Here is a 27,613-nt window from a genome sequence, read left to right as displayed (position 1 = left end):
CAAAAATCGTTCAATTTTGACATTTTGCGATTTATGCTATATCACTAGAAACTGGCAATAGATAAACATGAAATAAGTATAGATTATGATTTCTTGATGCATTAGGAATATTTTTTATTCATAACGTCATTCTCCATCAGTTTTAGTACTTCAGTTATACTTGATTTTATTGGGAGAAATTGTCCAATTTTGACATTTTGTGATTTATGCTATATCATTAGAAACTGGTAATAGAGAAATATGAAATAGTTCTAGATTATGATTTATTGATGCATTAGGAATAGTTTTTATTCATAACGTCTTTCTCCATCAGTTTTAGTACATCCGTTATAGTTGACTTTATTAATAAAAATCGTCCAATTTTGACATTTTGCGATTTATGCTATATCACTAGAAACTGGCAATAGATAAACATGAAATAAATATAGATTATGATTTCTTGATGCATTAGGAATATTTTTTATTCATAACGTCATTCTCCATCAGTTTTAGTACTTCAGTTATACTTGATTTTATTAGGAGAAATTGTCCAATTTTGATATTTTGTGATTTATGCTATATCATTAGAAACTGGTAATAGAGAAATATGAAATAGTTCTAGATTATGATTTATTGATGCATTAGGAATAGTTTTTATTCATAACGTCTTTCTCCATCAGTTTTAGTACATCCGTTATAGTTGACTTTATTAATAAAAATCGTCCAATTTTGACATTTTGCGATTTATGCTATATCACTAGAAACTGGCAATAGATAAACATGAAATAAATATAGATTATGATTTCTTGATGCATTAGGAATATTTTTTATTCATAACGTCATTCTCCATCAGTTTTAGTACTTCAGTTATACTTGATTTTATTAGGAGAAATTGTCCAATTTTGATATTTTGTGATTTATGCTATATCATTAGAAACTGGTAATAGAGAAATATGAAATAGTTCTAGATTATGATTTATTGATGCATTAGGAATAGTTTTTATTCATAACGTCTTTCTCCATCAGTTTTAGTACATCCGTTATAGTTGACTTTATTAATAAAAATCGTCCAATTTTGACATTTTGCGATTTATGCTATATCACTAGAAACTGGCAATAGATAAACATGAAATAAATATAGATTATGATTTCTTGATGCATTAGGAATATTTTTTATTCATAACGTCATTCTCCATCAGTTTTAGTACTTCAGTTATACTTGATTTTATTAGGAGAAATTGTCCAATTTTGATATTTTGTGATTTATGCTATATCATTAGAAACTGGTAATAGAGAAATATGAAATAGTTCTAGATTATGATTTATTGATGCATTAGGAATAGTTTTTATTCATAACGTCTTTCTCCATCAGTTTTAGTACATCCGTTATAGTTGACTTTATTAATAAAAATCGTCCAATTTTGACATTTTGCGATTTATGCTATATCACTAGAAACTGGCAATAGATAAACATGAAATAAATATAGATTATGATTTCTTGATGCATTAGGAATTTTTTTTATTCATAACGTCATTCTCCATCAGTTTTAGTACTTCAGTTATACTTGATTTTATTAGGAGAAATTGTCCAATTTTGACATTTTGTGATTTATGCTATATCATTAGAAACTGGTAATAGAGAAATATGAAATAGTTCTAGATTATGATTTATTGATGCATTAGGAACAGTTTTTATTCATAAAGTCTTTCTTCATCAGTTACAGTACTTCCGTTATAGTTGATTTTATTAACAATAATCGTCCAATTTTGACATTTTGCGATTTATGCTATATCACTAGAAACTGGCAATAGATAAACATGAAATAAGTATAGATTATGATTTCTTGATGCATTAGGAATATTTTTTATTCATAACGTCATTCTCCATTAGTTTTAGTACTTCAGTTATACTTGATTTTATTAGGAGAAATTGCCCAATTTTGACATTTTGTGATTTATGCTATATCATTAGAAACTGGTAATAGAGAAATATGAAATAGTTCTAGATTATGATTTATTGATGCATTAGGAATAGTTTTTATTCATAACGTCTTTCTCCATCAGTTTTAGTACATCCGTTATAGTTGACTTTATTAAGAAAAATCGTCCAATTTTGACATTTTGTGATTTATGCTATATCACTAGGAACAGCAGAACAAAGGAACGGAGAATCAGTTGTAACAGGTATTTGGAACTATTACTTTTTAGGAATAGGAACATATTGTACCTGCTCCCCAAAAATACTAGTTTATAGCATCTCTAGCCTCGATACACTCAGTTATGTCAGAATTCATCTTCCATATTTTGCTTCTCACAGTTCGTGGTACACGGTAAACAAACCTGCCAATTCACCAAAAAGATGTCATATTTTGCTGATGTCAGAGATGATAACAATAGACAAGGATCAACCAAATTCACTGCGAAATAACGTTGGACAACAACATACAGTTTTCCTTCATGTGAATTTTGCAAGTCTACAAATACGCTTTGTGTTGGATGAACACACCATCTTGCGTGAAGTAAGCCTCGTCCATAAACAAAGCAATATATGGAACATTAACATCTTGGGCACATTAATCTGCGGGGCGATCTGTACTATCGATACTTCAATTTTTGTTAAATCTAGTACATCTTAAAGGTCCATATTCACCCAATTTGTAATGCACATTCCAAAACATTAATCGGCTCGATGTATCTATCTGTGGTAATCATTCTCTATACAGTCTTTGAAGGTGATTAAGCAGGATTGGGAGCAGAAATTCTCTGTGTTCCATATTTTGGTCAACTTCCTATTCAACACTTATTCTGAGTTTACTACTAGGATTTTCTTAATCCATTTCAATTTATCCATTTTAACCCCTCTGTAAATTTGTCGTCACATCCTTTTGTCCAAATCTTACAGACTACTTTTATATGTTTTTTATTTTTGTAGAGTTATGCAAATGAAGGTCACCTATTGGAGGGCGCATTGGAGCATGTCTATCGTTCGATGGAAGACTTTTTTCAGGAGTGCCTTAGTCTGGATACGGACGACCCGAGGGCTCCACCGGACACCTGAGACTCTCTGATGCGTCGCCTGAGCGCGCGTTTCCGCTTCCTAATACCGGCCGCGTTACGGACATCACGACGCCGAAGACGTCCCGAAAACATCGTCGCGAACACTATCATTACTTCCATCTCGATTTCCACAACAACTAAATCCATTAGCACTACCGACGCTTAGCCTTCTTAGCGCCCCCCAAATGAAGAATCAGAGCTCTAGTGCTACGATTAAAAATAAAACAAAATTGTCTTAATTAAGCCTAAGCTGAACTAAATTATATTTAAATATTTCTAGTGATTGGAAGAGCAACAAAAGAACGAAAAACGTTTTCTTTTTTTTAGTAAAAGATAAAAGTAAAAAGAGGTGCGTGTAGAAGAGAGAACTGGAGCCCCCTTAAAAATTTATAGTTGAACTATGATCCTTAGAAATTATTAATCGCTGTTTACTGTTGGAACTGGACTTTAAATTCCTTAAAAAATAAAAGTAAAGATATCTTCTAAGAAAGAAGATTTGCGACGTGTATCTACCGTTTTCTGTAATACTGTGTAATTTAAAAGAAAATCTGTATTATTATCTGAAGGGTGTAGCTAGAAAACATTGATAAAATTTTAAACTTTAATTTATTTTTAATAATCTCTTAGATTTTGTCGGTGTTTTTCGGATACATCCTATTTATTTTATTTTAATTTATTTTATTTAATCAAGAAGTAATTTTTGAATCAACATAATTAAAAAAAATTACTTCTTGCAATTTTCTTCTAGATTAAAAAATCGCATTTAAGTAAAATAACAACGCTAATAAACGACTCTTGCCTTCAACGTAAAAAACAACATAATAAATCGAAATCAAAATTATTTTATTTCCTCAAAATGAAAAAAAAAAAACGTTCTAACCAATGAATTATCTCAAAAAGTGAAATCGTCAAGTCAATTATGTAAATTTAAATTATTACCTTTAAAGCAAAAAAAAGAAAGGTGTGAAAAAATCAAACGTTTTATATAAATGTCAAATTTCAGCATCAAAAGAAATCGCCACGTTTTATCGAGGTGTTTAATAGCTTAATCGATGTAATTTTAGCTTAAAGAAAAGCGGTAAGGTTGTGAAGTGAAAAACAACAAAAAATTAATAAATCCATGAATGAAAATAAAAATTAAATAGTTAAAAAAAAACCGCAGATAAATAAGAGAAAACTGTAGAACGCTGTGCTGAAATGGTAAAAGCAAGAGACAATCTTTTAATGAAAATCCGTTTAAAATCTATAAAGAATCCACATAATTAATCTGTTTTATTAGTTAAATGCGAATAGAATTTGAACAAGAGGTGGATTGTTATAGATTTTAAACCCGCTTAGCTAAATTATTACGTATTACAATTCAGACAGGTTAAAAAAAATCTTATTAAGTGAAAATCACAAAAAAAAAATATTTATATAAGTTTATAAGGTCAAAAAGAATTGTTACTAGATAGATAGATAATTTTATTTTTAACGCTAGTTCGTTGTTAATACACGCAGGGAAACGAAAGGCGTGTTTTGATTTAACGAGAAAATAAATAATGATAAAAAAAATGCGCTATTCACAGCCGAATCAAAAGCGAAGAGAAGTAACGTTGCCTGAATAAGGAATTAAAAAAAAACTATGAGGTATAATGAGAAGGAAAACTATGAGAATAATGTACAGAACACCAATTCCATTATTAATTAAAAAAAGTAAACGATTCTTTCGGGATCTTTGGATATAATTATTATTAAAAAAAGAAATACAAATCGATTATAAATTATATTAACGAATTTTTAGGTCCCCCTTACGGTAATGTGTTATTATAGAGATGTTTTTTGCGTTTTTGTATGACATTAAATATGATACAAAAAATACTATGTTTACAATAAATCGTTATTAAATTTATCAATTGATTTATTATTTCTACAAAGATAAAAACATAAAGTAGCTCAAACATCTATATTATTTTCTTTAGCGAGCGTGAAGAGATAAAATTTTAATCCAAAATTAAGATACGATCGAGAATATCCATCTTTTTGACGAAACTGTGCTAATTCTAAATGTTCTAAATGTTAAAAACGTATCTGACACTACTCAAAAACTATGATCGATAGAGAAAAATGTTGCATACCAAAATAGTTCATTTTGAACCAAAAAAGGATAAACCATAACAAAAATGTATTCTAGATGTCTGCATTTTCTGGAAACCAACCCTTATCTTCTAAATGTTAAAATCGAAATCTTAATTAATAAATTTGTGATAACTCAAAAATTATAATCGATGGAGAATAATGTTGCACATGAAATTGTTCATTTTGAACCAAAAAAGGATAATCCATAAAGAATATATATTCTAGATGTCTGCATTTTCTGGAAACTAACCCATAATCTTCTAAATGTCAAAATCGAACACTTTATTACTAAATTTGTGATAACTCAAAAATTATAATCGATGGAGAATAATGTTGTACATGAAATTGTTCATTTTGAACTAAAAAACGATAATCCATAAAAAAATATGTATTCTAGATGTCTGCATCTTCTGGAAACCAACCCTTAATCTTCTAAATGTTAAAATCGAACACTTCACATTAATAAATTTGTGATAATTCAAAAATTATAATCGATGGAGAAAAATATTGTACTTGAAAATTGTTTATTTTGAACCAAAAAAGGATAATCCATAAAAAAGATGTATTCTAGATGTCTGCATTTTCTGGAAACCAACCCTTAATCCTCTAAATGTCAAAATCCAACACTTACATACATTAATAAATTTGTGACATCTCAAAAATTATAATCGATGGAGAAAAATATTGCAAATGAAAATTGTTCATTTTGAGCCAAAAAAGGATAATTCATGAAAAAATGTATTCTAGATGTCTGCATTTTCTAGAAACCAATCCTTAATCTTTTAAATGTCAAAATCGAACACTTAATTACTAAATTTGTGATAACACAAAAATTATAATCGATGGAGAATAATGTTGTACATGAAATTGTTCATTTTGAACTAAAAAAGGATAATCCATAGAAAAGATGTATTCTAGATGTCTGCACTTTCTGGAAATCAACCCTTAATTTTCTAAATGTTAAAATCGAACACTTCACATTAATAAATTTGTGATAACTCAAAAATTATAATCGATGGAGAAAAATATTGCACTTGAAAATTGTTCATTTTGAACCAAAAAAGGATAATCCATAAAGAATATCTATTCTAGATGTCTGCATTTTCTGGAAACTAACCCATAATCTTCTAAATGTCAAAATCGAACACTTTATTACTAAATTTGTGATAACGTAAAAATTATAATCGATGGAGAAAAATGTTGCATACTAAAATTGTTCATTTTGAACCAAAAAAGGATAATCCATAAAAAAGATATATTCTAGATGTCTGCATTTCCTGGAAACTAACCCATAATCTTCTAAGTATGAAAATTGAACACTTACATTAATAAATCTCTCTTTTCAAAAATTATGATCAACAAAGAAAAATGTTGCACACCAAAATTGTTCAGTTTGAACCAAATAAAGGATAATTCATAAAAGAGATGTATTCTAGATGTCTGAATTTTCTGGAAACCAACCCTTAATCTTCTAAAAGTCAAAATCGAACACTTAAATACTAAATTTGTGATAACTCAAAAATTATAATCGATGGAGAAAACTGTCGCACATGAAAATTGTTCATTTTGAACCAGTAAAGGATAATCCATAAAAAAGATGTATTCTTGATGTCTACATTTTCTAGAAACCAACCCTAAATCTTCTAAAAGTCAAAATCAAACACTTAAATACTAAATTTGTGATAACTCAAAAATTATAACCGATGGAGAAAACTGTTGCACATGAAAATTGTTCATTTTGAACCAAGAAAGGATAATCCATAAAAAGGATGTATTCTAGATGTCTACATTTTCTAGAAACCAACCCTTAATCTTCTAAATGTCAAAATGGAACACTTAATTACTAAATTTGCGATAACTCAAAAATTATAATCGATGGAGAAAAATATTGCACTTGAAAATTGTTCATTTTGAACCAAAAAAGGATAATCCATAAAAAAGATGTATTCTAGATGTCTGTATTTTCTGGAAACCAGCCCTTAATTTTCTAAATGTTAAAATCGAACACTTCATATTAATAAATTTGTGATAACTCAAAAATTATAATCGATGGAGAATACTGTTGCACATGAAAATTGTTCATTTTGAACCAAGAAAGGATAATCTGTTACAGTCTAATTTATTCCAATGTTTTGTATTTATGTTACTTGTAAATTTTTTTTATATTGTAATTTTTTTTTAAGCGACAGAATCTGGAGATCCTTTTTTCCCTTCCTATTATTCCTTCATTTGTACGGAATTATCATTATAAATTTTCTTTTCTTTCTATTCTTTTCTTATATTTCGCCTTCTCTTTAATAGATGTCATTTTCTTAATTCTTTACTTATTTTAAATTTCATACGGAAAAGTTATTGCGCGCGGGTCGAGTTTTTTTTTTTTGAAATTGGATTTAGGTTTTCGAAGAGGAAGTCTCACTCTTTTTGGTGGCACGAGACTCAACGTGTAGCGTCGTTGTGTAAGCGTTTTGGTTGACATTTTGAGTGATTCATTTGGTCATAATTTGATTTAACGCATCCGAATTAATCGGGATCATCACATCGACAATTTATTTGAGAACAAGTTTAAGTTCTTTCTTACGGTTAACCCGGCTATTTTGCGTTTTGAGTCGATTTACTTTTCACACGTGCGAGGCCTTTAACATCTGAGGTATGTGATAGTAATTTAATAGAAATTTAATCATTCAATCATTTATTCAGACACAATCAATACTTATAATATTTGATAATTCCAAAAAAAAAAAAAAAAAAAAAATTGTTTAACTTAATAATTTAACAATTCTTTTTCTTTCTTCTCTTTCTCCTCCTTTTCTAATTTTTTTTGTATCGTCCATTTACTAATTTTTAGGCCTCCTATTTTGGGATATTATTATTCCGGGAATAGTTTCTTTGGATTTTTACGTTGGGATTTTTCCATTCCAAAAGAAAAAAAAATCAAATAATATAATTGTATGGTGGAGTGCCTCCCCTCTGCCAACTCCGAATACTTTCCCTCTCCAGAGGAATCGCTGCATAAAGAAGAATCTTACCCGTATCAAGGTCAGAACGTATATGTAAAGTTATTTTGTGTTCATTAATGTGTTGAATCGCTAAAAAAAAAAAAGTTAATAATACTTACATTTGAGAATTTACTATAAACATTTAAAAATTTTACTTACCTTGCAAATAAATTATTGCAGATTGTAAGGGTAAAATCTAAATTTTGGGGTGATTTTTTTTATTTTTTTTCTCGTCGAATTTTTTTTTTGGTTTTACTACGTTTCAAAAGACAAGCTTGTACTTTATACAAAACGTATCGGGATCAATTTGTTTCAATTTCCTTTTGTTGAATTTTTTTTATTACCGAATATTTTCTACAGTTTTTTTTTATTTTCATTTTAAAGTTAATTTTAACGTCTCCCAAAACAGTGGGTTTCCCGTTTATTTAAATTTGAGTTATAAGTTATAATACTTTAGTTTATATTTTCGAATCTTCATTTTTTTTATTATTCAATTTCTTTCTACAATTCAATTTTGTTTTTAATAAACCAGATTATTTTTTTTTTGTAATATCAGGTGTTTTATAGAAATTTTGTACATGTGATCCTTGTGTGCCTATTCCTATTCCTGAACATCTACATTTCGTAATTGATGGACATCGCTGTAATAAATTACTTGGCGCCAGATATAAATTAACGAACCTCCCCGTCTTCACTGTGCTAGTTGAGGTTCGGCGGTGTTTTCATTTTTTTGGGTTGGCACGGAAGGGTTAAGGGAAAACCATCTTGGTCAAAAATTTTTTTTGTTGATTCCGGTACGTAACGGCGTTATAAATCCATAAAAATGATGTATTCTAGATGTCTGTATTTTCTGGAAACCAACCCTTAATCTTCTAAATGTCAAAATCGAACACTTAATTACTAAATTTGTGATAACTTAAAAATTATAACCGATGGAGAAAAATGTTGCATACTAAAATTATTCATTTTGAACCAAAAAGGGATAATCCATAAAAAAGATGTATCTAGATGTCTGTATTTTCTGGAAACCAACCCTTAATCTTCTAAATGTCAAAATCGAACGTTTAATTACTAAATTTGTGATAACTCAAAAATTATAATCGATGGAGAAAAATGTTGCACATGAAAATTGGTCACTTTGAACCAAAAAAGAATAATCCATAAAAAAGATATATTCTAGATGTCTGCATTTTCTGGAAACCAACCCTTAATCTTGTAAATGTTAAAATCGAACACTTATATTAATAAATTTGTCACAACTATAAAATTATAATCGATGGAGAAAAATGTTGCATACTAAAATTGTTCATTTTGAACCAAAAAGGGATAATCCATAAAAAAGATGTATTCTAGATGTCTGTATTTTCTGGAAACCAACCCTTAATCTTCTAAACGTCAAAATCGAACACTTACATTAATAAATTTGTGAAATCTCAAAAATTATAATCGATGGAGAAAAATATTGCAAATGAAAATTATTCATTTTGAACCAAAAAAGGATAATTCATGAAAAAAAAATATTCTAGATGTCTACATTTTTTGGAAACCAACCCTTAATCTTCTAAATGTCAAAATCGAACACTTACATTAATAAATTTGTGGTAACTCAAAAATTATAATCGATGGAGAATAATGTTGCACACTGAAATTGTTCATTTTAACCCAAAGAAGGATAATTCATAAAAAAGATATATTCTAAATGTCTGCGTTTTCTGGAAACCAACACTTAATCTTCTAAATGTCAAAATCGAACTCTTAATTACTAAATTTGTGATAACACAAAAAATATGAACGATGGAGAATAATGTTGCACATGAAATTGTTCATTTTGAACTAAAAAAGGATAATCCATAAAAAAGATGTATTCTAGATGTCTGAATTTTCTGGAAATTAACCCATGATCTTCTAAGTATCAAAATCAACTCTTACATTAATATATCTGTCTCTTCTCAAAAATTATGATTGACAGACAAAAATGTTGCATACCAAAAAGGCATAATCTGTCTGCTTTACTTTTTTATTACTGTTTTGAAGACACCTAGTTGAAGAAATTTATTTCCCAGTGTTAATGATCGAATGCTACATGACGAAAATTTATGGCCCATACAAGATGTTGTGGTACCACATCATGCAGTGGTTAGGCAATATCTCGATGAAGTAGCATTTCGGAACAGATGGATTGGAAGGCATGCATCGATTGAATAATCGCCAAGCTCCCCCTATCTCAATCCTTTGGATTATTTTTTATAGGAATGTATGTTGCAAAGAATTATCACGGCCCAGAAAAAATTTATCAATCGTTTGGGAGACTGCCTGGCACAAGAAGGGTTTTAGTTTCAGCACTTAATTAAGATAAATAATTATTGTTCCTATACACTATATTATTAAAATAAAATCATGTCATCTTTTAATATTAACAGTACACATTTTATGTATCTTGATTGATGAATCGCAAGATCCATGAATAAATGTCAAATAATTAATAATATCAATATTAAACATCACAGTAATAATTGTTTTGACAAAATTTACGTCAAACGTAAATAAAAAATCTGGATTTTTTGTTGCTTACAATCTTCAGCTATGAATACAATGGTAATTTAATACTTTAATTGAGATTAATTTAATTGTAACTTATTATTATTTCAGAAACAGAGACCAAGATGTTATTCATTTAAACCCCACACAAATCCTCGTAGATACACAAAAACAACTCAACAAATATCCAAACGGAATATAACAGAACGAAAAAAACGGAAAACCTCGAAATCTTCATTAAAAACGAACACATTTTCTAGTGAAGGTATTTTAGAAGTAATCAAATGCATTTCAAAAGCTACACAATTACCAAGCGGCTCAATTTCTCTTCCAAATACTTTCCAAATTATTAAAAAAGATTATCAAAAGTCAATGAGCAGTTTTGATTCGGTTATTGATTTAACGCAAAGTGAAACGGATTTATTTGCAACAACTGGTATTGATCGTGGTTCTTCTTCAACTGGAGATAACAATATATCGTCGAAAAGTAAAGCGATTTTAACGATTTATCCACCAAAACCGCTGAATTTATTTTCATGCCCATCAGATGAACTTTGTGTGTTTTCACAAGATTTTTACGAAAAACTATCTAGAAAGAAAAGTAGGAGTACATCACATCTCAATTCTTCTGATTTACAAGTTCGATCAAAACGATCGACGAGTATCGAAACCGATTCAGAAAGTTTCGACGACGTTTGGAAATTAAAACGAACATTTCCGATAGGAAATTTTAATAAAGTAGAAAATTACATTGATTTAACAACGGATGAAGTTAAAAAAGAAAACGATGGAACTTCGAATCTCGATGAAGATATGAAATCTTTAAAAGTATCTCAATATGAATAAGACGAAAAATGGAGTTTAAAATTTTTGTGGGTAGCAATTTATTTATTTTTTAAATTGATTTGTGTAAAAGGAAATCTTGTAACTTGGTAAACTTGAAAGCTTTTTTTATTTAAACGAATAAATTATTATAAATAATTTAATAAACATAAAAGTTTTTTTTTTACAAATTATATAAAAGAATTTGTACGTATTTTATATGGTAAATATGTGTTAAAGAAAAATGATGGGTGTTTAAGAACTGTTTCGATATTGCACTTGTAGCCTTTTTCTAATAAAATCTCTAATTCATGTTTTAAATTAGGATTGGAGTCAATATAAGGCAAATTTAACATATATGTAATTTTTCGACCCTCGATAGCCTTTATTTTTTCATTGACAAGTCCAAAATTAGCAATTTCCGATGGAAATATCCCCAACCATTTTAGTTGAGGTAAAGCTAAGTGATGTGCAAGATGTACTTGTGCCTAAAAATATTATTTATTATAAAAAATAAAAGTATAATTAATTTTACCAATGATCCAAATCGATAACGTAACATTATTTCAATTCCATATGGATCACAATCGACTAATGCAAAAGCAGGAATCGAAGTTATAGTCCAAAGTTTTTTCAAAAATAATCTTGTGTTCATATCAGGATACCCTTTCGCCTAAAATCAAATAAAAAATATTAAATGGGGTTATTTATAGCAACAAATTAAATTATCTCACCGTAATAACTATGATTCTAAATCCTAATTCTTTCGAAACATTTCTATTTACAATTTCTTGAAACACAGCATCTTTTTCAACGACCAAGATAAAAGAAGCGTTACAATGGACCTTAATTATTTTATCGACGAATTTTGGAATTACAACGCCTAAAAAAATATTTATATTTTTCCATGCAAAATTACATAGTTAAAATTTTTATTAAATACCGCCTTTTTTATCACACATTATAATATCACCGGTTGATAATTCTATAGTTAAATCACCATAAACCAATCCTTTGGTCGCAGCGACAACATGATAATCCCATGGGCCATAATCGACTAATGCACTTATAACCGACAAATATGAATCGATTTGATGCATCCTTAAATCGTTGTAATCTTCTTTCATTTGATAATATAATTCTCTTTTTGTCATCGTGAAATTCATGCGAATTAAATCGATAATTTTGTTTAAAACCCATATTATGTTGTCGAATATGTAAGCCGATGTTCCCATTGATTTTATTGTTCGCATTTTTGGATTGTTAGATATCATTAATCTTGTTTTGGTTAATAATAAATAAATTGTAATTAATTAAAATTAATTTTATGTGGGGGAAGATATTTATAGATTTCAGCTATTCAAAATAAAATTTATTGTTATAAATCATTTAATAATTCATTTATCATTTTGCCTTTTTATTGAAAAAAATTAACAAAATAGACTAAAAAAGCACGCTTTAAATACAATGTGTAAAGAATTACGTCATTGGCGGGACAATACGTCGCGACGAAAACCGTTGCAGTCTTCAATGTTAAGAAAAAAATTACATTTGCTTGATGTGATGTAACACTTTTAAATTGCATGAAGTGCTTTTTTAAAAAAATATTGGAATAAACCAATTTTTTTATTGAATAAAATTATTAAAAGCAACTAAGGAAGTTAATAAATAACACAATGTATAAAGAATTACGTCATTGGCGGGACAACACGTCGCGACGCAAACCGTTAAAATCTCCAACGTTCGTCTCAGCGATGAGAAGATGCATTTGCTCGATGTGATGCAACTGGAAGAAACCAACTTTCATTGTTCGGATGTGTTTTAGAAATTTGTTCGTTTTAAGTGAAACGTAGTGGTTCTAATTATTAAAGATAATTATCACATATCAGGTAATTATCAAAGAATGTATTCTATTTAAGAATTAACAGAGAAATCTTCTCTTTGTGAACATAATAAGAAAGGATCTCGAGTATCAAATTTGGTGAAATAAAGAAGATACTAATTGCTATTAATTAAGTATTAGACATGTTAAGATATGTATATAGAAAAATTAAATGGAAAAATTAGTCAGAAATTGGAGATATTTCAGAGTAAGTAGTTACTAAATTAAAAAAATATATATATAAGTATCCAAAAAAGCATGATTTAACCTTAAATGTGTTAATTAAGTTGAAAATAGAAATAATTAATATTTACTAAAAATCACTTTGGGCAGAGTCCGTCCCAGCACATGTTTATTGTTACACAGCAAAAGCTCGGGGAAGCACATGTTGATTTCGTTTCCAAGAATCCATATTACGTAATTCAATAACATTTCTTGTTCGGCGTCGCTTTCTTGGTTTCTTTTTTATTTCTAGTTGTTGTTATGTTAATTGTTGTTAATTCTTGTTATTTATGATTTACTTTATATTTATTGTACTTAACAATAACATTATTAAGAGCGGAGCCTAACTGGGATTTGATTTATGAAATTATTTCATACATTTATTGGTTTGTAATAAATGTGCAAAATGACAAATCATAATTTACAGTGCTAATGAGGAAATTAACAGTATCATAATTTATAAAAATGTTACTATTCGCGCCAAAAGAGATCGATATCTTCGCAACCGCTCGATTAAAAAAGTTGCGGTAAAGTTTGTTGTAATCATTGAACATTTCTACTAGTGATGGAACGGATAGTGATGTCACGAAAAACCGGATATTCGGCATCCCCTTCGGCCGGATATCCGGTTATCCGGCAAAGCTGTTAAGATATGTCAACTTATTTGGATCCAAGATACAAAATGAACTTTTTTGATGAACGATGCAATTCTAAAAAGAAAATACTTTAATTAATAATTGGTGATATTTCCACAAGGATCCTTTAAGAAATGAATTTTATAGCGAATTTTATCAAAACTTCAAATATTGTTTTCTTAAACTTCAACAAAAGAAAGTAGAAACAAATTAATAGCTCTATTGAATCATCTAATTTCATTAAAAGACACTGAACCTACTCTTATAATGTCAGAGAATAATGATACAACTCCAGATGTGATTCTACATACAAGTAATTTAAAAAACATTATTGAACAAGTTGAAATAACCGGAGATTTGGGTTCTGATCACTTAGAGATTACATTCTCTATTCTTAGTAATATTCTACCATTAGAAACTACGAAAAACATTAAATACGATATTAGAAGAACAAATGTAGAAGAGTTGAATAAAGATTTAGAAAGTTTTATAGTTCAAATATGGACTATCTTTAAAAATGTGCTTCCCAGGCACATTTTAAATAAAATTAACGTAGATGTTACAGAAAATACGCACGTACTAAAGACGATTTGTTGAAACGATATCTCAATCAATTAAATAAAGAGATACAGTGTTGGTCAAAGATTATGAATTGAAGAAATGGCTTGAAGTTTGTGCAGAGATAAAAGGCGACAAAGGCCTTTTTGGATCAAAGTAAAACGCATAACCAAGTAATATTGTATTAATGTATCCATACAGAAAAACGAGAGACATAATTGACAAAGCGGAAAGAAAATGCTTGAGGATTATCTCTAAGATTAGACATCCAAACAGCCCATTGCACAACGTAAGAAACGAGATCTTATACGAAATAACTGGTATTGAACCTATAAGACTAAGACTAGACAGATTAGGGAAGAAATTATTAGACAACAGAAACAATTATGAAAAATTACATAAATTATGTTTAAAGAGACAAGCTGCACAGATGGAAGTTGATCAGAGGAAGACAATATTCGAACTTTTTTCATCTGATAATTAATAATATTGTTAAATTCTTTGTTGTAATTATAGCCAGCGGAAAGACCATTAGGTCGATAGCTGTAATAACGATTTATTTCTCTCTGTTTTCTCAAAAACTAAAAATCATGTTTCAAAACGGTTGGTTCATTGGAAAGAGGACACTTTCATTAACACTTTGGGACATTTTCATACTCATATTCCAAGAAATGGATTTTATACGAATTTTTAAAACTTAATCGGCGAAAATTGCAAAATTCGAAAAAATAGTCGATCATTTCAAAAATTTATTTCTGAAAAAGTAAAAGCGAAAGCCCAATTGATAGTTCATTTTTGAATATTTTGAGAATTCTATAACTGCGTAGCGTGCTTCATACTGTTTTGACAAACATCTTTAAAATGATTCTCAACCATGTGAACTATGCTATTGTCTAAATAATGAACTACTGGTGGAATATCTATAAATTTATAAAATTTCTGTAATACACAATAGATTATTATATCTATGGAAGACCAACCCAACCTTAGTATATTGACTAAGTTGCTAATTGTGTACTAGCGATAAGGAGTACAGGGATTCCCAAATTCGTTGTCCTCTAGGCTATATCTGAAACTAAAAACGATAGGAAAAAAAGTTGCTTACACGTCATGATCTCGTTTTTCGAGAAACTGCTAATGCCAAAAACTTGGAACACACTGAGAGAAATGGATTATACTATGCACTAAAAATATACTATAAGGTATAATACGTTTACTAAGAATAGTGACAGCGAGACGAGATTGTATTCAGTACAATAAATATAATGAATATAATAGAATGAATTGCTGTATATATAATATTTTTTCTATAATACGATTCGTACAATCTATTTCTCTCAGTGCAGCTATCGTCTTCTGTTTTCATCCTATCGGCAAAAACTGAAAAATTTGCGAAAACGGCAAACGCGAATATCTCACTTATTACCAAAGATAGAGTGTTATAATTAAAATATTGTACTTTTTACGAAGAATGTAGTGGCGTAGTTAGAATATTTTTCTCATCGTTTGGGTATGGTCTAAAATTATACGTTAGTTATTTTTTTCTGAAAAATATCAAAGAATGTGTTTTAACGTAGTACGATTAAAAAAAAATAAGCAATGACTTCCAGAAAAGAAAAGTTGAGTTAAGTTAGTTTTGTTTATAAATGTCAATCAACTCAGACAAAAATATTGGGTAATGTTAGGATAGGTCAGTTTTCTTTTGAAACCACAATTATAGCGTGAAGGAATGTTAGAATAGGCCACTTTTCTTTTGAAACCTCAATTATAGCGTGAAGGGATGTTGAGATAGGTCAGTTTTCTTTTGAAACCTCAATTATCGCGTGAAGGAATGTTAGGATAGGTCAGATTTCTTTTGGAACCCCGATTATAGTGTGCAGAAACCCCAATTGTAGCGTGAAGGCATGTTAGGATAGGTTAGTTTTGTTTCCGCCTGTTTCCGCAAATTTTTCAGTTTTTGCCGATAGGATGAACACAAAAGACGATAGCTGTTTGGAGTTTCCCGCATTAGCAGTTTCTCGAAAAACCAGATTATGACATTTAAGCTACTTTTTCTCTATCTCTTTTAGTTCCGGAGATAGCCATAGGAGGATAACGAATTTGGAACACCGAATACAAACACCCGTAATAATATCGTGCAAGCAAGGAATGCGATCAAGATGCACGTTAACTAACTTAGTCAACTCCCTCGTGAACTTATTTGGTATCAGGACAACATGCAAGACGATTTTAACATCTACAAACGATTTTGATAACATGCAAGATAAGTTATAACTAAACTTAGCTTATTATAACCTAAACTTATTATTGAAAAAGTTTGCGCTATTCCTTATTAGCACAACCCTTAAAATTCCCGCAAATTGTAATATAACTTGATATCAGTCATCATAATATATGTCTAGATTGCACCATTTTTGAGTTATTTCAGTTTATTTCAAAAATGTTGGTACAGCACCCCTTCATAATAGAAGTAATTTTTCGAAATTACACTCAAGGCAGGCCAAATCTTTTCTGAGGTTGCACAACTAGGAGCCATAGCTTACATAATCATTGAAAACTTTTTTAAAACTTCTCCAGGGTACTCAGAAATTTGCGCCGAATTTCATAAATTGAATTAGATGATTCATAAACTTATTTAATCACAATTAATTTTATTTCTTTTATTGCTGAAATCCACGACTATCTTTCCACTTATTAAAAAAAAATTAACTTACCTATTATCCTGTACATCTACATTTGGCCAAATTCTATTATTTACAACTACAAAAGCAGGTAGTTTATTATTTTCAACATCAATCAAAATATTTCGATATATTTCCAATATTTTTTCCATAATGTTTCTATCTTTAACATCTGATGGAACGACGAATTCATAATGATTCTTATCGCAACATAACGTTTTATCATCATTTATAGCTCGCAAAGCTTCATTCAAACCATGTATATCTTCGACTTCATCTACTTCTTTATTAAACATCATCGAGGATTGCTTAACTAATTTCGGCGAAAACACCACAGGTTCTTGGCTTAATAACATTTGAGATTCTTCTAATTGTTTAAGTAAATCCTCAGAATTTATAGCGTTAAAATATTGTTCAGTAAAAGTGTCGTTTTGATTATTATAATTTATTTTTAAAACAGCTTTTCTTTGATAGTCTTGAATATCAATTATTTTTCTTCTAATTAAATTTTCAAGTTTATTAAATCTATTTTTTATGATATTCATTGAATTTTTTGAAATATTTTCGTTATTTTTGTGATTTTTTTTAAAATTATTTGTGGATAATGAGTGTAGATTTGGTGAATCATTACTTTTCTTTTTTTTATCATGGGGAACATTTTCAATATTATCAACGTGTTTATTACATCCACAAAGTTTTCTTTTCCTTATTTTTTTAGGTTTTTTCTCACAACTTTCTTTATTGCTAGATTTAACGCTTTTATCGATACTCTTAGATATTTTTGTGGTTTCACCTCTTTCATGAATTTCTTCTTTGAGTTCTTTGTCATTATTAATCTTTTCAACGTTTGTTGTTGTATTATTTAGTAAAGAATTAAACTCGACATCATCGATTATTTCTTCACTATTATTTGAATAAAACGACGAAGAAATATTATCATTTACAAATAAATTTAATAATCCATTAATCTCTCCACGCGTTTCATTTGAGTTTGAAATATCTTTTAATTGATCATTGGTGTTATCATTATCGTTTTTTAAAGCGTCAGTTTCAACGAGAGTCTCAAGAAACGCGTCAAATTGGTTTAAAATGAAGTAATTCTCATCATTAATTTTTTCCGAATCTGATTCAAGCACAAAAAATTCATTTAAATCTTGAGATTGATCGTTCTTGTTATTTGAAGAATCGCTTTTATTTAGGGACTTAACAAGCTCTTCAAATTGATTTAAAATGGGGTTATTCTCATCATTTATTTTTAACGAGTCTTCTTTTAACACTAAAAAATCGTTTATATCTTTTTCTGGAGATGAATCTTTTGGATTATTATCATTTTTTGGGGGATCAATTTCAAGGAATAATTCAAAAAGTGCTTCAAAATGATCAAAAGATTCACATGCATTTATATCTTGTTCTTTTACTTCAGATAAATCTTTAGGGTGATTATCATCTCCTTTTTGGGAATCACTTTCATTCAAACATTCAATAAACTCGTCGAAATCATTTAAAATAGGATTATTCTCATCATCTATGGATGAATTAATTTCAAGCACAAAGTAATCATTTACATCATTTTTGTTTACTTGAGATAACTCTATTTTTTCACCATCTTTTTCTAAATCATCATTTTTTGAAGAATCATTTTGATTAATTTCATCATTTTGACGTAAATCTATAAAATCCTCATTTTTTGAGGAATCACTTTGCTTGAGAGATTTAAAAAACTCTTCAAATTGATTTAAATTAGTACATAGATTAATATTTTTTGATGTTACTGGAGATAAATCTTTTTTGGTATCATCTCCTTTTAAGGAATCATTTATATTCTTCAAATCCACCTCAATTTCATTTAAATTAGACTTTTTTTCGGTTCCACCAGGTACATCTTTACAGTTATTATCATTTTTTATAGAATCAGCATTATTTAGAGACTCAAGAAACTCCTCAAATTCATCCAAAACGGAACTGGACGAACGAATTTTTGATGAATCGCTTTTACCTACAGATAAATCTTTAGAATCATTTTTTGATGAATCAGTGAGAGATTCAAAGAATTCTTTAATTTGCTTTAAATTAGAACGAACATTTATATTCTTTTCTTTTACTTCTATTAACTCAGATTGAATTAGCTTAATAAATTCGTTGAAATTAGCACATTGAGCATTACTTTTTTTTTGAGTAATTAGAGCTTCAAAAGAATCAGTGAACCTATCTTGTTTTAGTTTATTCTTATTAACATCATCAGTAGATGTTGGTCTATCATTTGATTGGAGTAATTCATTTCTAATAAGTTTATTGAACTCATCTGAATCGATTTTGCTACAAGTAGGGTTTGCTTCTTCATGCTTTGCATCCTTTAAATTAGATGATACATCTTGTTTTGCTAATTGAAAGAATTCTTCGAATTCTACAACATTCATTACTTATTCTAGGCTATCTAGTACTCTTTAAATCTAAATTACATACCTTTTTCACTGAAAGTGCTCGACATGGTTATAAACCTGCAATTTACTTAAAAAATTTTATCAAAACTGTACTAAAACTAAAACATAGTATCATAACTGTCAACTTGCTGTTTAAATATTCAAAAAAAATTTCCTTATTAGTTTATTATTAAATGATTTATAAAGGAAATCTATAATGTTGCGAATAATAATTAATAATTAATGGATTATTACTAATTAAACCTTTATTCGTATTTAATTTCAATCCTACCGTGTACTGGAGGAGATAACTTAAACTAAACTAAAATGCAGTATTCTGTAAAAATCTGTCAAAACTTCAACTTAGTGTCTGTACTAATAGATGGCACTAATCTAGAAATTAAAATTTATAATTATAAATATAAATAAATAAAGTAATTTTATTAATTCAATTTGCCTTTTAAAAGGATTAAAAAAGGATTACTTTTTTTAAAGCCTTTTTTCAAAGTAATAAAAAAAAGAACAAAATCTGGTTTAGGCGGTCGCCCATATTCTATGCAAATTATCGCACCCCATACAGCTTACGGCGCTTTTTAAACGCAGCATGTTTTCTTTAACACCGATTTTACGGCCCATTAAAATGGGGCACAACAATGGATCGTCGCAGAGTCTTCTTAACTTTTCGCGTACGTATTTACCGCCAGAACTTTCGTTTTACGATCTAAAATTTTATGGTAAACGGTACTATGGTAATGCACCAAACTATAACAATGTTGGTACTTTTTTTTTCCTTTTTACAATTGAAATACCGTTATGGATATCAAGTTATGTGATGGGGTTAAATGAGGGATTGATTTATTACGGATATAGGATGATTTTAATGTAGGGTAGCTCATCAGATTAATTGTCCGTTTAAATTTACCCATAGAAATCAAATAGCAATAATTAAATCTGATTTCAGGTTTAAAGGCAGAAGATGAACCTAATTCCAAAAAGAAATATGGTGACAAAGGAATTGAAAAAGTATTTGCAATAATATCTAAATAATCTCTTGCAGAAAAGCCATTCTTAAGATAATAGCAAGAGAAAGCAAATCAGTTGAAAAATCTCAAGATAAAGATATGAAAAGTTTTGGGGAGTGCAAACTGAAATTGCAATTGTGGCACAAGTTGAAACGCAAGATGTTCCTAATCAACATGATGAAGTTGCTGATGTTGGGCTAGAAAGAGAAGGAACTTTTGAGACAGTTCCAGAAATAAAAGGATAAAAGTATAGAGAACACAGGATAGAAGAAGGTGTAAGAAGAATTATGGTTAAGGTGGAAGAGGAAGTTAATATGGTTAATAATTTGCTTATGAACATGGTCATGTCTTTTGGCTTCATGGTCCTCACACTAACTCATGATACTAACAACTCTACATGAAGCGAGATCTAAGATAACTCCATTTTGCTCGCAACTACTCAAAATTAACTCCTCACCCATATCCTCACAATGATGGTACTCATAAATGATGTATCTGGGGATAGCGACGATGTACATCTTGGTACTTTAATTTAAAGGTACAGCTTGATATGAAAACAAAATTTCACTGATCCAAGAACTTTTTATTATTAAATGACTTAAGTTTTTCTATTTTTAGTTCCTCACGTAATGGAAAGACTTATCTTTCCAGATCTCTTAAGAACTGGAATTTACATGCCAATTATGTGTGACTCTTAGGTTGCGCTTTATCATTAATGGTAAAGATATGGAGATTAAGATATCATCAGTTTACCTCCTGCAGAAAAGTTCAGCTGTATTCCAAGTGGTGGCGAGGTTGACTGAGAATGCCAGCATAGTACCCACAAATACTTACTTTATGAAGAATTTCCATAGCAAATTCTGTCGTTTAGAAACTGTTCTGGTATCAAATCTCTGATCATCTCTACAATTTCCACAAAACTCTATCTGTTAATAAATGAACGTTTCTCAGGTTAGGTATTCTCTGTGGATATCCAATGGGATGCCAAGCTACCACCAACTCAGAAAATACGATGAGATGTTTACATCTTGTCAACATTCAAACCCCCTGAAGAAGTCCGTCTGGAGGAAATCTACCCAGATTGTCTATTGCGTTATATTATTTAAGTTTGTGCCAATTGTGAAATCTAATTGATTAGGAGCTACTCCCCATACTGCTCAGTTTGCGATGATGTTTGATGCTTTTTACTAAAAATGTACACTTAAATGTCAGAAATTCCATACTTTGTGTAAAATTAAACGGTGTCTTTCTTGGTTTACAGATTGTATTAGTCAACGTTGAAGTGGAATTTCTACAGTTGAAAAAGCAAGTTTTACGACCGAAATAAGAGAGCTACTCTGGACCACTGATCATTGTTACCTACTATATGGTGGTCTTAATAATTTCTGGAAATTCAAGATAAGTCAAGTCCGCAGTAAATGATCAAATACAGTATGGAGAAAGAAAAGGGCAAAGAAAATTATCTATTCCTGCATGTATCGGTTATCAGGGACAGCAATAAAAATTGAAACACTGAGTCAGAAAATGCACAGGAAGAGAAGTCTACATCTTTCAACTCACCATCTCTCTCTCACAACTGGAGATATCTACTTTTCGCACTATTCACTGGATAATAGTCAGAAAAGTATGCAATGGTACAAGTTTTATATCTCTCAGTTTCATCTGCCTTTATTTGTTTAAAAGCAGATGTAGGCTTTGTTCAAGGTTTATATTGTGATAAGGTAGTCGACAAGTATGGAACACAAAAGATATAATCAATAATAAAAGAGAAACTTGCTCTACCAAAGAGGGATCAAATTTAAAACTGTCGTATAAGTGTGAAGATGCATTTATGTAATACAAGGAAATGTCTCTGTAAAAGTCTGGTGATGTCACTTTTTAACTATGCAGATGTTCTGTACTCCCCTTTTTTGTCCTATGTCTTCAAAGATAAAATTCAAAAAATGCAAAATTGCTGTATACGCTTATTATTTGGTCTTCACCAGAGGGATCATTTAAGTGATAAGCTGCCAGAATTAAAATGGTTGAACATGCAGAGAATCTTATAATCCATCCTTATAAGCCACCTTACCTTTGCAATAAAATACGTTCTATGTAGTACGGTGTAGGAGTGTATATTTTGAGAGCATGTTTAAAAGAATTTTAGATAAATACTAAAATTCTTGCAATTGGCAACCCTTTCCCGTCATTAAAAGTATTTGAATGCACACATTGCTTTTTCTTCCATGAATAATGCTAATTAATTTTATTGAAATTATAAAGCAAGTGCGCAAACTAAAAGGATACAAGATGGGAAATAAAGTGATTAACATCCTGTGCTTAACATGACTATATCAGCGGCAAAAATAAAATGAATATCTCCAAGACACCCATCAGATTGTGATCGATGATAAAATCATATATCAAAAAATGAAATTCAAATATTTGGGCATCAATGACACAATACGGCGAAATAAACATATTAGAACTGAAGCCAAAGCGGATATACAAGGTCGCATTTAGCCCTATTTTAACATATGTATGCAACAGAGACTGGACCAGAAACATCTAAAACAAAAAGAAAGTGAGTAGAATACTTGGCAGAACATTGATGGACAGAGAAAGAAGTGAGAACATCAGACAGGCTTGCAGGATAGGTAACATCAATGATTGGGTATTGTACAGAAAGAAAAAGTGGGATGAGCACATCGACCGAATGACAGAAGAACGAATTGTGAAAATCATCATCAGGACGGAGAAGCGTTGGAAAACTTAGCAAGAGATTGATGAAAAACATGAAGTTATGCCTAAATACAGAAGGAAGAAGAAGTAGAATATTGATAATAAAATAATTCTTTCTGCTTTAATAATTTCTTCTATAAGGAAAATTAAACAATTAAAATGATGTTCTTTAATAAATTTATGTATTGAAAAAGTGTTAAATTTGTTTTATTTCTAGGCAGATGTCAACGTTTAAGAGAATATGTAGAAAACATCTGCCACAGGATATATCGTAACACCACCATTCGTCCTGTTTACGTAATAGTAAGCGGTTCGTTTTTCGCGATTAGAATATTTAATAGAATAAGAAAGCGCGAAGTGCATAGATACTGATAGATACGCGGCACGCCGCCAGGTGGCAGTAAGATCGAGGTAGCAGGAGGATCGTCCTTCGAGCAGCCGGCCCAGCAGGTGGCGCCTACGGGCGAAGCACGCGCTCTTGCGCATTTTTCTAGGAGGCGGCGGAAATCCCTAGTCGCCAACTAGTTTTTCCTATAACTGCAGGTGGCGCGTAGATCGCCGCGTAGGCGTCGTCGTTGTCGCATACTTGTCCTTTTTTGCTATTATGTCTTAAGATAGCAAAAACAAATAAAGGATGAAATCTCCAAGTTTTCCGATAACTGAAATAAGATGAATTGGAATCTTTATCATGGCTAAATTTTTGGCTACATTTTGTACGCAGAAATTGATGATTCAAAAAATAGAAATTGTTATACAGGGTGATTCTCAACCTATACGCATAAATTTGGGGATTTATTCCTCATGACAAATAATGACTAATAGGTGAAAAAAATTGTAGCAAACGTTTTTTAGTTTCCTAGATATCCGTGAAATTTACTTTCAATGAAGAATACATAAAACACTTTAAAATAACATCGAAGTTATTTCCCATACCTTGTATACACAATTGGACTCGCCGAATCCACGATCTTCCACAAGCGTGACTTAAACCATGGTGTTGGTGGATTGTCTCTTCAACACCACGTATCCGATTTCGCAATTCTTGCTCATTTAAAAATCCAGAGGATTGAGGTTGGGTAAATTATCGTGCAAAAATTGTAAATAATGAGCACCAGTTAATCGATTATCCAGAATGAAAGGGCCAATTCATTCCAAGAATGGAATGAGATCTTACTGGTAGTACTTAGGGCTTGTACACTTTGCACGTGATATGGATGGAGTTGATTGTACCTCAATATTCGCCAAATTGTGGATTGTGATACCCCATATTGCTCTGCAAGTAGTCTACTTAGTACTTAGGCCAGGCTGCTTTTCGACGACATTCAAATTCTCTTTCTCGACATTGACAATGTGTAAAGGTCTAACTGCTCCTGCATTTTGCCTAAGCCTCGTCGAATATGTGTGTCGCTTGAAATTGCTATTGTTTATCACCATCAAGTGATTTCTATGTATTCTTAATTTGAAAGTTAATTTCAAGGATGTCTAAGAAATTAAAAAACTTACTACAATTTTTTTCACCAATTAGTCATAAATCCCCAAGTTTATGCGTATAAGTTAAGAATCACCCTGTATTGATGTTAAAGTTACTGAGTTATTAAAATGGGTAATAGATGGTCTTAAGTAGTGGAACGGATATCCGGCAACTATCCGGTATCCGGCCATTAATAACTTTTAGTTTTTGAGAAAACAATATTTGAAGTTTTGTTAAAATTTTCGGTGTTGCAATAATCATCGATAATATTCAAAATTTGCTATAAAATTAATTTCTTGAAGGATCCTTATGGAAATATCACGAATTATTAATTAAAGTATCCTCTTTTTAATGCAACAAGCTGTTTTGAAAAATCGCTTTTAGTTTTTGAGAAATAAATTTTTGATATAATCGACTATTTTGTCGAATTTTGTAATTTTCGCCGATTAAGTTTTAAAAATTCGTATAAAATCCATTTCTTAGAATAGGAGTAAGAAAATTTCCCAAAGTCTTAATAAAAGTGTTCTCTTTCCAATGAACCAACACGTTTTGAAAAATAACTTTTAGTTTTTGAGAAAACAATATTGGAAGTTTTGATAAAATTTTCGATGTTGCAATTTTCATCGATAATTTTCAAAATTCGTTATAAAATTAATTTCTTGAAGGATCCTTGTGGAAATATCACCAAATATTAATTAAAGTATCCGCTTTTTAATGCAACAAGCCGTTTTGAAAAATCGCTTTTAGTTTTTGAGAAATAAATTTTTGAAATAATCGACAATTTTGTCGAATTTTGCAATTTTCGCCGCTTAAGTTTTAAAAATTGGTATAAAATCCATTTCTTGGAATAGGAGTATGAAAATTTCCCAAAGTGTTAATAAAAGTGTCCTCTTTCCAATAAACCAACCCGTTTTGAAAAATGACTTAGTTTTTGAGAAAACAATATTTGAAGTTTTGATAAAATTTTCGATGTTGTAATTTTCATCGATAATTTTCAAAATTCGTTATAAAATTAATTTCTTTAAGGATCCCTGTGGAAATATCGCCAATTATTAATTAAAGTATCCGCTTTTTAATGCAACAAGCCGTTTTGAAAAAGCGCTTTTAGTTTTTGAGAAATAAATTTTTGAAATAATCTACAATTTTTTCGAATTCTGCAATTTTCGCCGATTAAGTTTTAAAAATTCGTATAAATTCCATTTCTTGGAATATGAGTATGAAAATTTCCCAAAGTGTTAATAAAAGTGTCCTCTTTCCAATGAACCAACCCGTTTTGAAAAATAACTTTTAGTTTTTGAGAAAACAATTTTTGAAGTTTTGATAAAATTTTCGATGTTGCAATTTTCATCGATAATATTCAAAATTCGCTATAAAATTAATTTCTTGTGGAAACCTTGTGGAAATATCACCAATTATTAATTAAAGTATCCTCTTTTTAATGCAACAAGCCGTTTTGAAAAATCGCTTTTAGTTTTTGAGAAATAAATTTTTGAAATGAACGACAATTTTTTCGAATTTTGCAATTTTCGGCCATTAAGTTTTAAAAATTCGTATAAAATCCATTTCTTGGAATAAGAGTGTGAAAATTTCCCAAAGTGTTAATAAGAGTGTCCTCTTTTCAATGAACCAACCCGTTTTGAAAAATAACTTTTAGTTTTTGAGAAAACAATTTTTGAAGTTTTGATAAAATTTTCGATGTTGCAATTTTCATCGATAATATTCAAAATTCGCTATAAAATTAATTTCTTGTGGAAACCTTGTGGAAATATCACCAATTATTAATTAAAGTATCCTCTTTTTAATGCAACAAGCCGTTTTGAAAAATCGCTTTTAGTTTTTGAGAAATAAATTTTTGAAATGAACGACAATTTTTTCGAATTTTGCAATTTTCGGCGATTAAGTTTTAAAAATTCGTATAAAATCCATTTCTTGGAATAAGAGTGTGAAAATTTCCCAAAGTGTTAATAAGAGTGTCCACTTTTCAATGAACCAACCCGTTTTGAAAAATAACTTTTAGTTTTTGAGAAAACAATATTTGAAGTTTTGATCAAATCTTCGATGTTGTAATTTTCAACGATAATTTTCAAAATTCGCTATAAAATTCATTTCTTGAAGGATCCTTATGGAAGTATCAACAATTATTAATTAAAGTATCCTCTTTTTAATGCAACAAGCCGTTTTGAAAAATCGCTTTTAGTTTTTGAGAAATACATTTTTGAAATAATCCACAATTTTTTCGAATTTTGCGATTTTTGCCGATTAAGTTTTAAAAATTCGTATAAAATCCATTTCTTGGAATAAGAGTGTGAAAATTTCCCAAAGTGTTAATAAGAGTGTCCTCTTTTCAATGAACCAACCCGTTTTGAAAAACAACTTTTAGTTTTTGATAAAACAATATTTGAAGTTTTGATAAAATTTTCGATGTTGCAATTTTCATCGATAATTTTCAAAATTCGTTATAAAATAAATTTCTTGAAGGATCCTTGTGGAA

The 27,613-nt window shown here is 29.7% G+C and overlaps 3 protein-coding genes across 3 annotated transcripts in view; 2 read left to right on the top strand and 1 right to left on the bottom strand.

Annotated features, from left to right (window-relative positions):
• LOC111424318 (dipeptidyl peptidase 4) overlaps positions 1-4,927 on the top strand; it is a 76,893-nt gene extending 71,966 nt beyond the window's left edge. The window contains exon 16 of the mRNA XM_023057816.2: positions 2,912-4,927. Within this exon, the coding sequence (XP_022913584.1) occupies positions 2,912-3,037 (126 nt within the window). The 3' untranslated portion in view covers positions 3,038-4,927. The remainder of the gene's footprint in view (positions 1-2,911) is intronic.
• Positions 4,928-10,633: 5,706 nt separating this feature from the next.
• Positions 10,634-11,669, top strand: LOC111424400 (uncharacterized). The gene is made up of 2 exons (XM_023057914.2): positions 10,634-10,745; positions 10,800-11,669. Exons 1-2 carry the CDS (start codon positions 10,734-10,736, stop codon positions 11,532-11,534), a joined length of 747 nt encoding a protein of 248 aa, XP_022913682.2. The 5' UTR covers positions 10,634-10,733; the 3' UTR covers positions 11,535-11,669.
• Positions 11,670-11,701: 32 nt separating this feature from the next.
• On the bottom strand, positions 11,702-20,128 carry LOC111424307 (meiotic W68). The gene is made up of 6 exons (XM_023057808.2): positions 19,952-20,128; positions 17,522-19,892; positions 12,454-12,788; positions 12,245-12,393; positions 12,046-12,183; positions 11,702-11,998 (listed from the first exon to the last, which is right to left on the bottom strand). Exons 1-6 carry the CDS (start codon positions 19,974-19,976, stop codon positions 11,702-11,704), a joined length of 3,315 nt encoding a protein of 1,104 aa, XP_022913576.2. The 5' UTR covers positions 19,977-20,128.
• Between the last annotated feature and the right edge of the window lie 7,485 nt (positions 20,129-27,613).

This window comes from Onthophagus taurus, chromosome 6 (assembly GCF_036711975.1).
Source record: "Onthophagus taurus isolate NC chromosome 6, IU_Otau_3.0, whole genome shotgun sequence".
Taxonomy (NCBI): Eukaryota; Metazoa; Arthropoda; class Insecta; order Coleoptera; family Scarabaeidae; genus Onthophagus; species Onthophagus taurus.
The sequence above is the reverse complement of the archived record's forward strand: the minus strand, read 5'-3'. Positions and strand labels throughout refer to the sequence as shown.

Coding starts and splice junctions, on each gene's coding strand:
- LOC111424307 (XM_023057808.2), bottom strand. CDS start 19,976: ATGTCGAGCACTTTCAGTGAAAAAG. Junction 19,893..19,951: donor GAGCACTTTCAGTGAAAAAG/GTATGTAATTTA, acceptor TGAATGTTGTAG/AATTCGAAGAATTCTTTCAA. Junction 12,394..12,453: donor AATGTGTGATAAAAAAGGCG/GTATTTAATAAA, acceptor ATATTTTTTTAG/GCGTTGTAATTCCAAAATTC.